At 39.0% G+C, this 14,316-nt stretch overlaps 1 protein-coding gene across 1 annotated transcript in view; it reads right to left on the bottom strand.

Annotated features, from left to right (window-relative positions):
• Positions 1 to 14,070, bottom strand: part of BACH1 (BTB domain and CNC homolog 1) — a 29,220-nt gene extending 15,150 nt beyond the window's left edge. The window contains exons 1-2 of the mRNA XM_075727603.1: positions 14,024 to 14,070; positions 716 to 1,013 (exon numbers count right to left, since the gene is read on the bottom strand). Of these exons, the coding sequence (XP_075583718.1) occupies positions 716 to 955 (240 nt within the window). The 5' untranslated portion in view covers positions 956 to 1,013; positions 14,024 to 14,070. The remainder of the gene's footprint in view (positions 1 to 715; positions 1,014 to 14,023) is intronic.
• Positions 14,071 to 14,316: the final 246 nt, after the last annotated feature.

The following is a 14,316-nucleotide window of genomic DNA, read 5'->3' as shown; positions in this document are numbered from 1 at the left end:
GAATCTTTAAATGTCTTGGATGTTCCTAATAATAAATTTTCTTTCCTGCGGATGTCAAGCTCTGGCTTATTCCCACTGAATGCCTTGAAATTCAATCTGATTTAAGAGTATGTTTTAAGGGTAAAAAAAGAAAGCAAGTAATTGCAATACATTTTACCAGTCTTAGAAATAATAAAATACAGTAGGGAAAAGAAAAAAATCAATGATCAGTGTGTAAAAAGGATGGGGAACTGAGCAGAAGAAAATTGTTAACAATAGTAAGCAACAAGCAAGGAATATAAGCACAGCTGTATTACTCAAACGAACAAAACCAAATCTCAATGACACTGATTTTGTTACTCCAAAAGTATTCTCTTTTCATATAGGAGGATAGTTCTGCAATACCTCTTTACCATTTAAATGGCCTGTTTTTTGACAAACTTACATGCTTTGAATCAGGTACACAATTTTCAAAGTAATATATACTTAATTGAAAAGATATCTCCTATATATTCCCCAAGACAGCATTCACTTCATCTTCAGTCTGTGATATACTCTGACCTGTCTAGCCTTTACCTCAACCAATGGCAGCTTTACAACCTAGAAATTCCTTCCCCTCAGTTCTTAACTCTCTTACCTTAACTTCTCAGTCAAGCACCAGCCTACTGTAAAACTGAATTGAACAAAACAGATTAGAAGCACTGGCAGGTAAAATACAGAAGGGAGTGACACTCACCTCTTCCGGTAAAGTGATGATAAGATCAGCATCCACCTGGCCCACAATTCTTGAAAGGAAGTAACTGCTGCAAGCTGCAAGCACAGCTTTGTGAGCCCGAAATCGCTGATCTTCCACTAAAATAGTAACATCACAAAGAATATCTTGCTTTCTCTGATCATCAAGACTGAGAAGTACATTGGTACTGTGTACTGAAGATTCATATGCAAAAACCACACTGTTCTTCTCACTTAGAGACATTCTGTATCACAAATGGTAGTGTAAGTCTCAGTGGAAAGCATGCTTCTATTCTTCAGATCTGGAGGAAATAAAAAGGAGTTGTACAAGTGAAAGTCATATCCAACAGGAACCTATTTATACTAAAACATAATAAGCAAACTGTTAAACATGCATTGCCTGATCTAATTCTTTTTAAGACTAAGATTAATACTCAATATTTCATACATGGTAATATATAAATACAGGCTTATGAGCATCTGAAGTACCCAAACCTTAATATGTACATCTTAAAATACTGCTTTAGTAGTTTCATAGGCCAAAAAAGGGAACAATTTTTCATGTGACTTCAGTGATAAAGAACAGATTTTTCCTCAGCAAGTGATTAAGTCCTAACTTTACAGTAACACCTAAAAATTAGTTAAGCTTTCATTTTTAGTTATCCGTATATTCTGACTCCAACACTATAAAAATGTAAAGAGAAATAAAAAACAGATGCCAAAATTCACCAAAATAGTATGTAAGCCCCTTCTGTTTACTGATTCAGTCAGTACAGACTAAAATATTTGTGTTCTATCTTATTTCAAAAGTAGTTTGCCTGCTAAACCAATCAGGCATTGGTAGAATACTCTCATTTTCTCTCTAGCAGGTTGGTGTTTTGTTTTTAAAGCAGATTAGTTCTATTTTCCACCTGCCTTAATCCTCTAATGCAGCCTTTTTTTCCCCTTTCCTGCTCATCACTATTTCAACTGCCATGCTTGTGAAAAGTTTGCTTTCCTAATCAATCACTATGATTCAGATCACCTGGTGATGGAATTCCTTTTGTGACAGAGCATCAGAGTTCCAAAATAACAGAATTTATTGGATAATAAACAACAGTAAAAGTTATATGATATTTAAAACCTTGAAATAAACTTAGAATCATAGAATCATAGAATCGTTTAGGTTGGAAAAGACCTTTAAGATCATCCAGTCCAACCATTAACCTACACTACCAAGTCCACACTAAACCAATCAAGGGTAGACTAGACTAAACCATGTCCCGAAGTGCCACATCTACCTGTTTTTTGAACAGTAAGTGTTCAAACTTATATATAACTGTCCTGAAGCTATGCCTCAACTCCTAGTATTTGCAAAAAAAAAAAAGAGCTAGGAAGAAGTCAGCCCTCCTAGACAGTGCAAAGTTTAACAGCATTTCCAAGTCTGATCTTTACACTGTATTTCTAAAGTCCTATCTTCTTTGGATTGAGCCTTTCTTCCAGTTAAAAAGAAAAAAAGAAAAGAAAAATAAAAAGAGCCTAATAAGAAGTGTCCTCCCATCTGAAGCTCAATGAAGAAACCATGTAACCAGATTTGGAACTTTTCTGCAAGGAAAATACGATATTGCTAGGAAAAGTGTTACCTTAACTAACTGAGTATTTAGAATTACACTGCACTATTCTACCCAAGAGTTACTGTAACTGAACACAGTTGCTGAGACTCACTTCAGCTGACACAGGACTACCCAATCATTATATTGCTCAACAGAGGTTGTTATGATATGCCAGCTCCCAACAACAATAAAGCTGTAGCCAATGCAAATCTTCAGTTTTCAAATATAGGAAACTTTCACAACACAGGGAGAGAGGAGGGCATGGCCATTTTTAAACACTGGGGAAAAAACAACCACCCTGCCAGCTATACTCCTGGTTACTCACTACTCAAGTTATTTTCATGGCATACAGGCGTTCTTAGTGATCTTTTGAACAGAGAGAGAGACAAAAAAGATCCACATTTCAAGCGGCAGTAGTGGCACAGTACCAGTCTGGACTCCAGTAAAGTGCAGAGCACCAGCATTATCTGACCTTCCCACTCCCTCATGGAACACTGTACGCTCAACTTCACAGTCAACTTTACTAACAAAATGTACAGATCATAACTTGGCAAAGACAAAGACAGGAAGTCTGTTTGGGGGCATTTGTTTAAATATACAAGATTTTGGTTTGTGAAAATAACAGTTCTGAGGGAAAAAAGAGTTACACAAATTGGAGTTTTCCCACTAAGCAATAGCTATACCATGTGCTGTTAACCCTAAAGGGCTTATTTTTGGAAGCAAAAAAACAGTTTAAACATTTTCATATACCTAATAACAAGACTACAGAGATTTGTTTACTTAGGAAATACTTAATTTCTAATCAGTTTAAATGAGAATTATGAAATAATTCCCTGTGACAGTTATTCATGAAATCCTATTCTTATGATAGCTTTTGAGAGGTAAGCAGTGCAATATAAATTACATTTTTGTAATTTGTTTGCTCTATATCCTTAACCTACCATATTCCTCAAATATTACAGCACACACAGTTTAACAAAGTATGACTCCATATTTGTTACCAGAAGTCCTTAAAAAAAAAAAAATCATCAAAAAGGAATGGAGGACAAAATGGAAGACTAAATTCCAGGGTGGCGGGGAGCACAGGGAAGTATTAAAGATAATGACATATTTTGGGGTGAACCTAGGCAAAACTCAGGAGGGAGACTACAGTTACAGACAGGCCTTTAAAGGTTCTGTTTTCTTTCTTCTTTTGAAGTCTCAAGTTCTCCCAACCCTCAGATAGACAAGCCATGTATCATATATGCTGCTCTTGGGTTTCCCCTTATAAAATAATCAGTTCCAATATCCAATTCAGCTCATTACACTTTCATAGCATGGAAGGCTAAAAGGAACAGTAGTGTGTGTATATACATATGTGTGCAGAGGACAGTCAACCCTCCTTTTCACTTGAACTCTGCAGGGCACACAACATGTTTTCAAAACAGCGTGCAGCCTACTTGAAGCACTCATAGTGAGCTTCCAATGTTGTTGGAGCCAAAAAAAATCAGGTTTCAACACTGAAACACTACCTTCTGTTTCCTGAGAAGTGAAAATAAATACTGAATTTGAGCATAGCTCAATTTAACACTTTACTCTTTCAGAATGGTGTACTTCCTAATGTGAAGATTTCATCAGTCAAGTTATGTCCCCACTATTTTTAAACAGGATGGAAGTTTTTTTGAAGTATCCAAAACAAAATGCAGCATTTCATTAAGCATTTCAGAATTTAAAAGAACCTTTAGAAAAAAACCAACCAAACAAAAAAACACCACACACACCACACTCAAACACTAAATTTCTCTCAGTCTTCTTTGTAAAATCTAATTACTGTCACACATGATAAAGACAGATATTAAAAGGAAAAGAGCCAGAAGACTGAAAATGCTGGTGAAAACAAAAAGCATCAAACAGGAAAGGGAAAATGTAACCACTGTAAAAAGCTGTAACACTTTAGAGAAGTACTAACAGAGGTCAAACTTGTGAATGTCTTAATTCTGTTTTCCAGTTGTGTAATAAAGACATGGTACCACATTTAAGATAGGATTCGTCATGATAGCCAACTACATTTTCCACAGTAGCATCTAAGTACAAAATACACTTGTCCATAAGTAGATTTGTTATATACATATCCACAACAACAAAAAGACTTACTGTTTTACCAAAGAGAAGAAGAACATCTCTTCTGTAAATTGTTTAATTTTTCTTCTACTTTAACTATTCTCCTGGAGCACTTGGAAATTCTTAAAATTAGTCTCATTTATGGATGGACAAAGAGGGGAAAAGGTGTGAAGTAGAGAAAAGAATTCAATAGTGCTTTTTAAAGAAGCTTTATAACTTAAAAGCTCGTGCTGAAACTGTCCTACAAGGACAGACCCTTCTAGGCTCTGTTCCTCACAGTGCAGGTGTCCATTTTACATAATTTTCTTCTATAAATATTAGATAATATTTGTAGAAAGTATTATCATTTCCCACCCCCACCACCCCCCCCCAGCCAATTCAAATGAAAGCAGCAACAGGTTACTAAAAAGAAGGAAAACAGACACTACAAACTATGGTAACACAAATTATTTCCTTGGAAACCATATTAAAACTCCTATTCTACCATGCTATTTTTATTTTAAAATTAACATTTAAGTAAGGAAAACTAAAAGCAGGCACAGATAACTTGTAAAAGTAGCCAAAAGTCAGCAGATGACTGTGTACTTAAATCACTGTTCACTAAGTCAGCGTCAACAAACAACCACGTGACTGAATGCAAAAGATGCTAAGAAACAAAAACATGCAAGAATATTCTTTGAGATATTTAATACAGCAGTTACCATCAAAAATAAGGAGAGTCCATAAAAATCTTCCAAAACTTAAAATAGTCCTTATAATGCAGGTTGAAAGGATTAAAGAAGCAACAACATGAAAACTCATTACAAATCCTCAGTTAGTGGAAGAAAACTAGTACTGTCAGCACAAGAGCATTCCTCAAATTCCTCTCACCTGAAATTCCGTGCACCTAATAACCTTGAGAGGAGGGGCAAAAACAGGAGGGGGGGGTGGAGGGGAGGGGGGGGTGGAGGGGAGGGGAAAGAGGCGAGAATGTACATAAACACACATTGCAGCCAAATGAATCAAGTTCTGCTTTGAAAACACAACCAAGCATGCTACTATGAAGTTTCCATTCTTTATCGGACAGTGATTTGGGATAAAAAATGTTTTTTGCCTAAGGGCAAAAATATTTTCTCCTAAATACTGGCTATAAAACTTCATTCTGCTTTATCAAAGTAAAGTAACTCCAATTTTTTTTTCCTCCCTACTAGCATATGATTGAATATGAAAACTATGCTTAACAGGTACCTGTAAAATTACCATATCTTCAGTACATTTAGACATCTCTACTTTTAATTGACTAGATATATACATATTCATTTTCAAAGAACTTATAAACTACTTATTGATGAAAATTAGCACTGCAACAACATTTAAAAAAGGAATATACATTTGTTTAAATACATGGTGTGGAGATCAGAGCAAGATGCCTATCAAGACTCACTGGCAAATACAGATCTCATCCAAGGCCCATTTTTCTCATGCATTTGAAGTTATTCATTAGCTTGTTTTATTAACATGGAGGTAACTGCAAAGTATAGTAAATGTAAGGTATTTTAAAATCAGACTGCAGGTTTGCTCATCTGATTGCTTACAATTGGCAGCAATTACTGCTCTTTAACTCCTAGTTGACTGCAGAATAAAAGTTAGTTAAATGATCCTCTACCTCCTTCCCCCACAATCTCTGCCCTGAAGAGTCACTTGGTGCAGATCTTCAGGTAAACCATTAAGTCTTCCCTGTCGATAGGGACAAGGAGTAATGGTTTTAAACTAGAGGAGGGTAGATTTAGACTGCATATAAGGAAGAAATATTTTACAATTAGGGTGGTGAGGCACTGGAACGGGTTGCCCAGAGAGGCAGTGGAGGCCCCATCCCTGGAGACATGCAAGGTCAGGTTGAACGGGGCTCTGAGCAACCTGATCTGGTTAAAGGTGTCCCTGCTCACTGCAGGGGCGTTGGGCTAGATGACCTCTAAAGGTCCCCTCCGACCCAAAGCATTCTATAATACTAAGAAAAAAAAAAGTATATATTCCAAAGATGATAAACATTATGGCTGAGACCAGGTAAAACTATAAGGAACTGTTGTTGCTAAGTTACAGAAGGAAAATAATAATAGATCATATTACATTGGAATAGATAGCGTAAAAGTAGGTACATATTACCAGGGTAAACCTCATAATAGTGTGATGTATTTCTCATCCACACACATACAAATTTGGCACAAGGTAAATTAACTTTCATGCTTAGCAGCACCACCACCGCAATATGTAAAAAGCCTGCACTCGATATCCTGTGGTCAACAAGAAAAGTGTTATCCGAGAGATGAAGGAAGCTTTGAAGCATCAAGTTGTCACTGAAGCTGACAAAAGCGTGCACAGAAACCAGCTTACCTCCATACATTTATGATAGGGCAAAAGAACTGCTTGATGTTTCAGTATGTCTCTGAAAATTCAATTACACAGTCCTGGAAACAGTTTTGTACTGCATTTCACAAAAAAGATATATATTTTTGAATAATATGTGTAAATATAGAAATAATGTGTTATGTAAACAATACATAACTTTTTATATAATATATACATGCGTATATAGTAAAATAATAATAATAAAACCAGTAAATGCCTTTTACAATATGTCTTCCTAGCAAACCACTCCTAAAAGTCAAGGTCTGACACAGTACGACCTCCTCAAGTATTTAATGCTGAGGAGTAGTTTTCCTTATTATGCAAAGAACAGCAAAACACAGTGTATGTATACTGACACAGAACACTCAATATAAGCCCTTGCCTTTTTTTGTGTTGTTGAGCTCAAACTTCACAATTTGCCATAATGATTAAGTCCTTTGTAGTTGCAAAAAGGCAGCAACAGACAGAAATCCCCTTCAAAGGGGAAAGTTACAAGGCTAACCAGAAGCAATAGGAATAAGATGCAGATATTAAGACAACATTTAAAACCTTAGAACATAAAGCAACTGTACCACCCATCAGCTCACTGCAAATATTAACATCAACAGCAATCATCCCAAATCATTGCCACTTATCCAGATGCCCACTGGACAACTACCAAAGAACTCCAGCTTTTCTGTAGAGAATTTCTAAAACACAAATGCTCTGTCCAAAATATTTCATTAGTAATGAATGCCAAACATACAGGATCATAAAAATCAACGAAACTGACTAAATAAGTAAAACATACTATTATTGAATGCAGTGAACTAATAGCAAGAACTTCTTTAGACTCTAAATAAAAATTTAGACAGAGTATCTTGCATTTTGCATCAATGTTAGAAAACCCCCCAAATGCCATATAGTTTACAACTAAGCTTTTCAGTAACTTAGAAAAACTGTCAGGTAACACCAGTTCTATATGCTTATAGCTGGTTTATTGTATACTTGCATCATTCTTTCTGAACAAAGACGACAAAAACAACAGCTGGAGGTGTCTCTGCCTGCCTATGACAGCTGCCAGGAACTTTACCACAGAGTAACTTAGAACAACAATTAAGACAGCTAACACAGAGGTAAATTCAGTGTCCTTTAGTTTATACTCAAACACCACAAAAACTGAAAAGGGTGAGATTTCAACATACAAAGGGGTATGCTTTACAGCTAAAGGGACTGTTTTGAACGTCAGACCAGCTGATGCTGGAAAGATCTGCTGGCGGCGTTAGAAGAAAGTTCACAACTAGAAAAAATGAATGAGTCACAGAAATGACCTCCATAGGCTCCAAGACTCTTTAAGGCAAATAGCCAAATAATACTAAAATGGCCCTTAAAACTGAGATACAGGTTTGAGAGTGCAAATCACTGTCATTTCTGCTTCTATTTACATTATGATACACCTATGATTTGTGTACACATTTACCAAAATACTTTTTGAACATTCTGAGTTTGAATGTTTCAGGTGTCCTTAAAAATACTAAATCAGAGCACAGAAATCCATGGAAATCAATAATGGTCATCATGCCTTTACTACTTAGGAGGCTTGCACTTCCAGGAAAGACATAGCTCATTTGCCAAACTTGCTATCTAAACTCTTGGCGATAAATCTAAGGACCTGGAAAAGAAAATCCAGTATCTAATGGTCACCAAGGTACAACGGGAACCCACAAGCATTTGGATTCCATCGAGTCTAGCATCCACACCTAATGATTGTCTGTGAAAGACTCACCGCCAAGTGAAACACACGTACTTTGTTACCATCACCTGCAATACACTTAACAGCAAGTGGGGCAATAAACCAGCACAAATTGACCTGTGGGTCTTGTGTCTTGAGCTCTACTAAGACAGCAACACTACTAGCAAGAGCCAACCAAAAATACATGAGCTACAGGAGTTACATCCTATCAAGTCAGTGCTTTCTTTTAAGGAGAAGGCACTTCTTTCTTATTTTCCATCAGTCAATAAATCTACTTCAGATATTCCTAAAAAGAAGAGCTAACCTTTTTTTCCTAGACTCAGATATCAGTTATGTGGCTCAGACAGCAGTGACAGCAAAGGACAGCTGTCCAACTTGGACATCCAGATGCAATTTGTTGTGATCAACATCACAATAAAACTAGCAAGGTTAATTTATCACCTAGCAGACAATAAAGGTCTGCTCAGCTATCACTATGCTTGTAACACATCTGTACTCTCAGAACACTTGAAACTCCTGAACAGTTGGAAAAAAAGCACTGCAGACCCCCAAAAAATAGCTTGGAAAAAACAAGCTCCGGGTGCTATTCCCAACTCCTATGCTGATCTATTGAGTAACTTCCAGCAGGTCACTTATCTGCTTGGTTCCCCTAGGGTGGACATTTACATTTACTTTCTCTTACGAAAGAAAAAAAATCTCTCATCCACAGATGTAAAGTAGAAGGGGACAACTATCATTTACTACTGCTAAAACAGGAGAGTTCGGATAAGAGACATTTTATTCAAAATACACTGCAAAGGCTTTTTTCTAAAGTTTTATATCTATGTCCTTGCCCCCAGCTACCTCTCCTTTTAAGGAGAAAAAGTTATGTTACAGATGAATGCCTACAGCAGTTAATAGCTGCTGATTCATGTTATGCTGACAAGGAATGAACAAGCATTTTAGTGTTCATGTTTATTGCTTCTCCATCTTTAGTTCAAAAAGACTTTAAAAGAAAAAAGTGATTTAAAAAAGGCAAAAAGTAAGCTTTGCTTCATAAGAACAATGCTTTCTCCTCTAAAAAAAAGTAGGTTTCATCTTCAGATGATTAGCACATTCATAATTAAAATTCTAAACTGTATTATTTATTAGTCTAAACACCTGGATGATATTGTTCACAGCTTAATTACATAAATGAGCTTTTTAAAAATTATTAGGTTGTATTTCTGCAACATAATTCTTACCACCGCATTTGGACTCCTGTCAAGTCACAAGCAAGAATTAAAAAGAATCACGGGAAGTCTGGCAAGTTTTAAGTCTGCACTGAGAGTCTTAATTTGTTTTCCAGATTTTAAGCCTGAATATTCACTTTTTCTAATATTTGCAAGCTACATGAGAACTCGGGGCATGAGGTGGGGGGAAGGATTGATACTGTGTAATCGTAGAAGCTTTCCACAGAGCAGAGGTTTGAATAGTTTCCCTCAGAAGATGATATAAAGCTGTCCATACCAAAGCCAGAAAAAAAGTGTTATTACTTTGCAGTTTAACATTATTTTATACAACACTAATTGTTTACTTTTTGGATCAGGGATAAAAATCATATCATGGGATTTAGTTTGTTTCAGTGCTAAAAAATGAAATAGGACTGAAGGGATTTCAGAGACTCCTTTGTAGCAAAATCTCACCGTTTATAACCCTTCAATTCTGCTGGTATTCAAACAAGTTACTCTGGGAAGATAACAACAATGCACAGACTTCCTAAAGGCATGGCTCACCTAAATAAAAAAGAAAAAAAACTAACACACCCAACAACAAAAAAACTCCACAAACACAACACCCTAAAAAATGCTAGTAGGAATTGTGTGGGTTGGTTTTTTTTTTAATAAGAACTAGGTTAGAAAATAAAATAGTCACTTAGGATAAGGGGTAAACTGGCATAATGTAAATCCATACACAACTAACATCTACTGTCAACTCTTGCCTTTACTTAAAGGACAAATACCTTCGCGTTTATAGCTACATATTCTACTCCTTGCCACAGTTAAACAAAGCACATGAATTATTTTAGTTTAATGACTGTCAGAACCCATTCACAAGTGTGTATGTCAAAATATTTATAATGAATACTAATTTAACCATCCTTGGTTTTAATGTATCTTACTCTTAACTTAAAAGGACACAAGAACCCGAAAGAGCTGAGAAGCAAGTATATTGGCAAGTCAAAGAAAATACTTTTTGGAAATTATATTCATAATCTTGTTTCTGGTATTAGCTTTTTAACTCTGATTTGTTTCCACAACTGTTCTTCACAGTATGTGAAACTGAAAGAAAATTCTATGAATATTTTAGACAAAATCAGAAAGAATTTCAGAAACATTTCTATGAAAACAGAAAAGCACAGGTTCATCAGAATTGGCAATATTTACATAATATGCAAAAAAGATGCAGAAGACCAGGCTTCAAATGACAATTCTACTAAAGACCTCCACCAAATCGCACAAAGCTGTGTTTCAGTTTTCCCATCAGGAAACCGTAGACCATTTCCTAACTGACATACGATGTTAAAAGATATGGCCTTACTAGCTGAGATGTAAATAAGTATTTTTGAGATGGTACCACAGAAAATACTGACCTTAATAGTGTCAAAAGGGATAGCAAACCCTATGTATTTACTTATCAAATTATTAGTCAATGGGCCAAGACTAGAATCCAAACAAACACCTACAAACATTATCTTGACAGTTCAAATGAAGTCATTCACAAACAAGTTATCTCAACATGATTCTAAAGACTAACTGAATATTCTTTAAGATGCAGCCTCTCATTTAAAGGCATTTTGACTGATACCCTAGGCTACCTCTTCCGCTCTCCAATGCGTGTCTAATGATTAAACTCAATTTATTTGTATTTCACCAATGCTTCTAAAGTCAATTTGCCCTTCATAGCGCACTTCCCCCTCCTTTCCAAAGCTTCAATAGCTGACCGGTTAGTTGAGCCTTGCTCTGACCTGCTAACTCACATTTATACAAAATACTAAGGTTTCCCTTTGTATTACTCAACAAGAACAAAACTTCCCTCCAGCCTGAGAAAGGCCTTAACTGAAAAATACAGCATACTGCCAGAGATGGAGTTACTTCTATGATACAGACTATGATTTGTTACAGCAAAGTGAGCCTTTCTATTATTTTTTTTCCTCTCCACACCACTAACCTCTGAACTGGAAGTGGGGGGCAGGGAAAGCCACAGGTGGGTCCTCATACATTATCTCCACTGCCGTCATACTAGGCTGAATTCATACAACTTAATGGTTGTTTCAGCAGTTATTTTTTGCTCACTTAAGGTTTTGTTCCCAGCCCCATTTACATCAACTAACATGTTACCTATGGTTTAACTAAGGACTGCATACAAATAGGACTTACGCTATAAATACCACAAAGGTTTTTTCTACCCCTAAAACCTCCCCTACGAAACTTTCAGTGGTTGAATTCTAAGGGCCAACTAAAATGCCAGCGCTCAGACACAAACATGAATCCTTTGACTGACACACCACTCACCCCCCTCACACCAGCATGCCCAGTGCAGAGAGAAAGACAGCTCTATGATTAAAAGCAAATTTATGAAGAATCTGTATGAACATCTCATCTTATAAAACTGGGAAGGGGGGGGGGGGGGGGGGGGTGTTGTCAGAATGACATGACAAGGAGACTTGTTGAGGTATGTTTCCCTAAACCACATAGCAAAGTTATCTGGGACTCATACAACTCATGTACAAAGACATCTCTACTCTATACCCAATGAGAGTGCCACCTGATCCACATGATCAGGTAGAGGGTATGTTTTTCAATACCAGCCAATTGTTACATTAACATGAAATTATTACTGCTCAGAATTTCCTTAGCATAAGGATTTTAGAACCTATTAAAAGCAAATAAATACCTGGCACACCAAGATCATCCACATTTTTGAGTCCAAAACACTCAAAAATACAGTAGATGGAAGTTAAAGCTCCACTTCAGCATTTTGGTTAGAATCAGGAGTGTGCTAGTGAAGCAAACTTCCCAAACGTCCCACTTACTATGCTTTCATTCATGTCACAAGATGGACCTGGACAACAAGAGTAGGTTCTTTTTAGACTAAACTAAACTGGAAAATGTAGTCTGAAGGTACATGTGAAGTCAAAATACTAAGAGATTCAGCAGTTATCTCGAAGGAAGCCCTTCTGAAAAGCATACAATGCGGATATTTTGTTTTCAGTGACAACAGTTTCTCTGCAAATCTGCCACTTGGGCCTCACTACTTGCTAACATACACACAGATTTACTCACATGTGTTAGGGCATCCAAGAGTAATTATGCCATTTAAGTCACCTTTAAAGTTAAACTCGTAAACCACGAAATAAAATTTGGAATATCTTAGTTACTTTAATTTGGACTTGCTGTGTTCAACAGGAACATACTCTTTCCTTTTCAGTGTGGCATAACACTTGAGATTAAAGAACTGACTCTATTACTAGAGTATTCAGAGTGCTACGTAACCTTAATTTACAGTGTTTCTGGATTGCAGTTTTTCCATTACTGCAGTCAAATATGTTTTTCACACGCTGAAAGTGCCTTCCCGAAGTGCCTCAAATTAACACATCTGTCAAAAGTTAACTGCACGATGAAACTGTATATACAGTTATCTGCACTTTATTACTAGAACCTTTGCTTTTTCTTTTTTATTTCAACACACATTCAGAGGGCCCAGCTGTATATGAACTTGGGATTAGTGCTATATTGCCATACTAAAATGAAGAATGTAAATACCACTTGACAGAAAAGCAGGTGACGATTCTTTTACAATTACCACATTTTCAGCATGCCAAGGATCTCACCGTAGAGAACCAGACAGACAGGATTTGGACCTCCTTGTTTAGGGTCTAAAATAAACCTTCCCCAGCTCCCACAGAGGGTAACAAACACTGAGGGCACCAGCTGCCCGCTTCACCCAGGCAAAGCGGGCTTACCGCCGCATTTCCAGCAGGGCTGCGCTGCCCCCTTCGCACAGGGCCGGGCGCCGCGGCGTGGGAGAGTCACGCCTGTGCCACCGGAGCGCACGGGCACCCGCGGAAAGCGGGGACGAGACGCTGAGTAACGACCGCCCGCCCAGCCCCGCGGCAGCGCCAGGCACAGGCCTCGGGGGAAGCAAGGGAACACCTGGAGCTCGGCACCGAGGAGGGGGAGCCGGCCGCCGCCCGCTGCCCGGCGCTGACAGGGCTCCGCCGCCGCCCCCACAGCCCTCGCCCGGGGGCCGCGGCGGGACGGGCCACTACGCCGGCCGCAGCGCGGAGGCGGGGGGGGGGGGGGGGGGGGGAGAAGGGGGCCGGGCTGACTAACACCGCCCCCGTGAACGCGCCTCAGCCTCCCCCCACCCCGCGCCCGAATGGTGCTGCCCTGGCCCCAACACCACCCCTGCAGCCCGACGGGCACCGGCCGGGCGCGCTCGCCCGCAACGGCGGCCGGTTCGGCTCCTCAGCTCGGCTCACCTCAGCACCCGCCGCCGCTCAGCCGCGGGCCGGTCGGCCGGAGGGCAGCGCCGTCACCGCCTCGCCCCCTTCCTCCTGCCGCTGCCCCGGGCTCGGCCGCTCCTAGTACAGGCTGCGGCCCGACTGCGGCGCCAGCGGTCAGGTGACTCCCAACAACATTACCCGCCCGCCGCCCCTGCCCCCCGCCCCCTCCCCCCCGCGCGCACACACCCCGCCCGCTGATTGGACGCGGCGCTCCCCGCCGACGCGCAGCCGCCCACACCGCTGCGCGCTGCGCATGCGCGCTACTGCCG

This window comes from Pelecanus crispus, chromosome 1 (genome assembly GCF_030463565.1).
Source record: "Pelecanus crispus isolate bPelCri1 chromosome 1, bPelCri1.pri, whole genome shotgun sequence".
NCBI lineage: Eukaryota > Metazoa > Chordata > Aves > Pelecaniformes > Pelecanidae > Pelecanus > Pelecanus crispus.
This window is presented reverse-complemented; position numbering and strand designations above follow the sequence as displayed.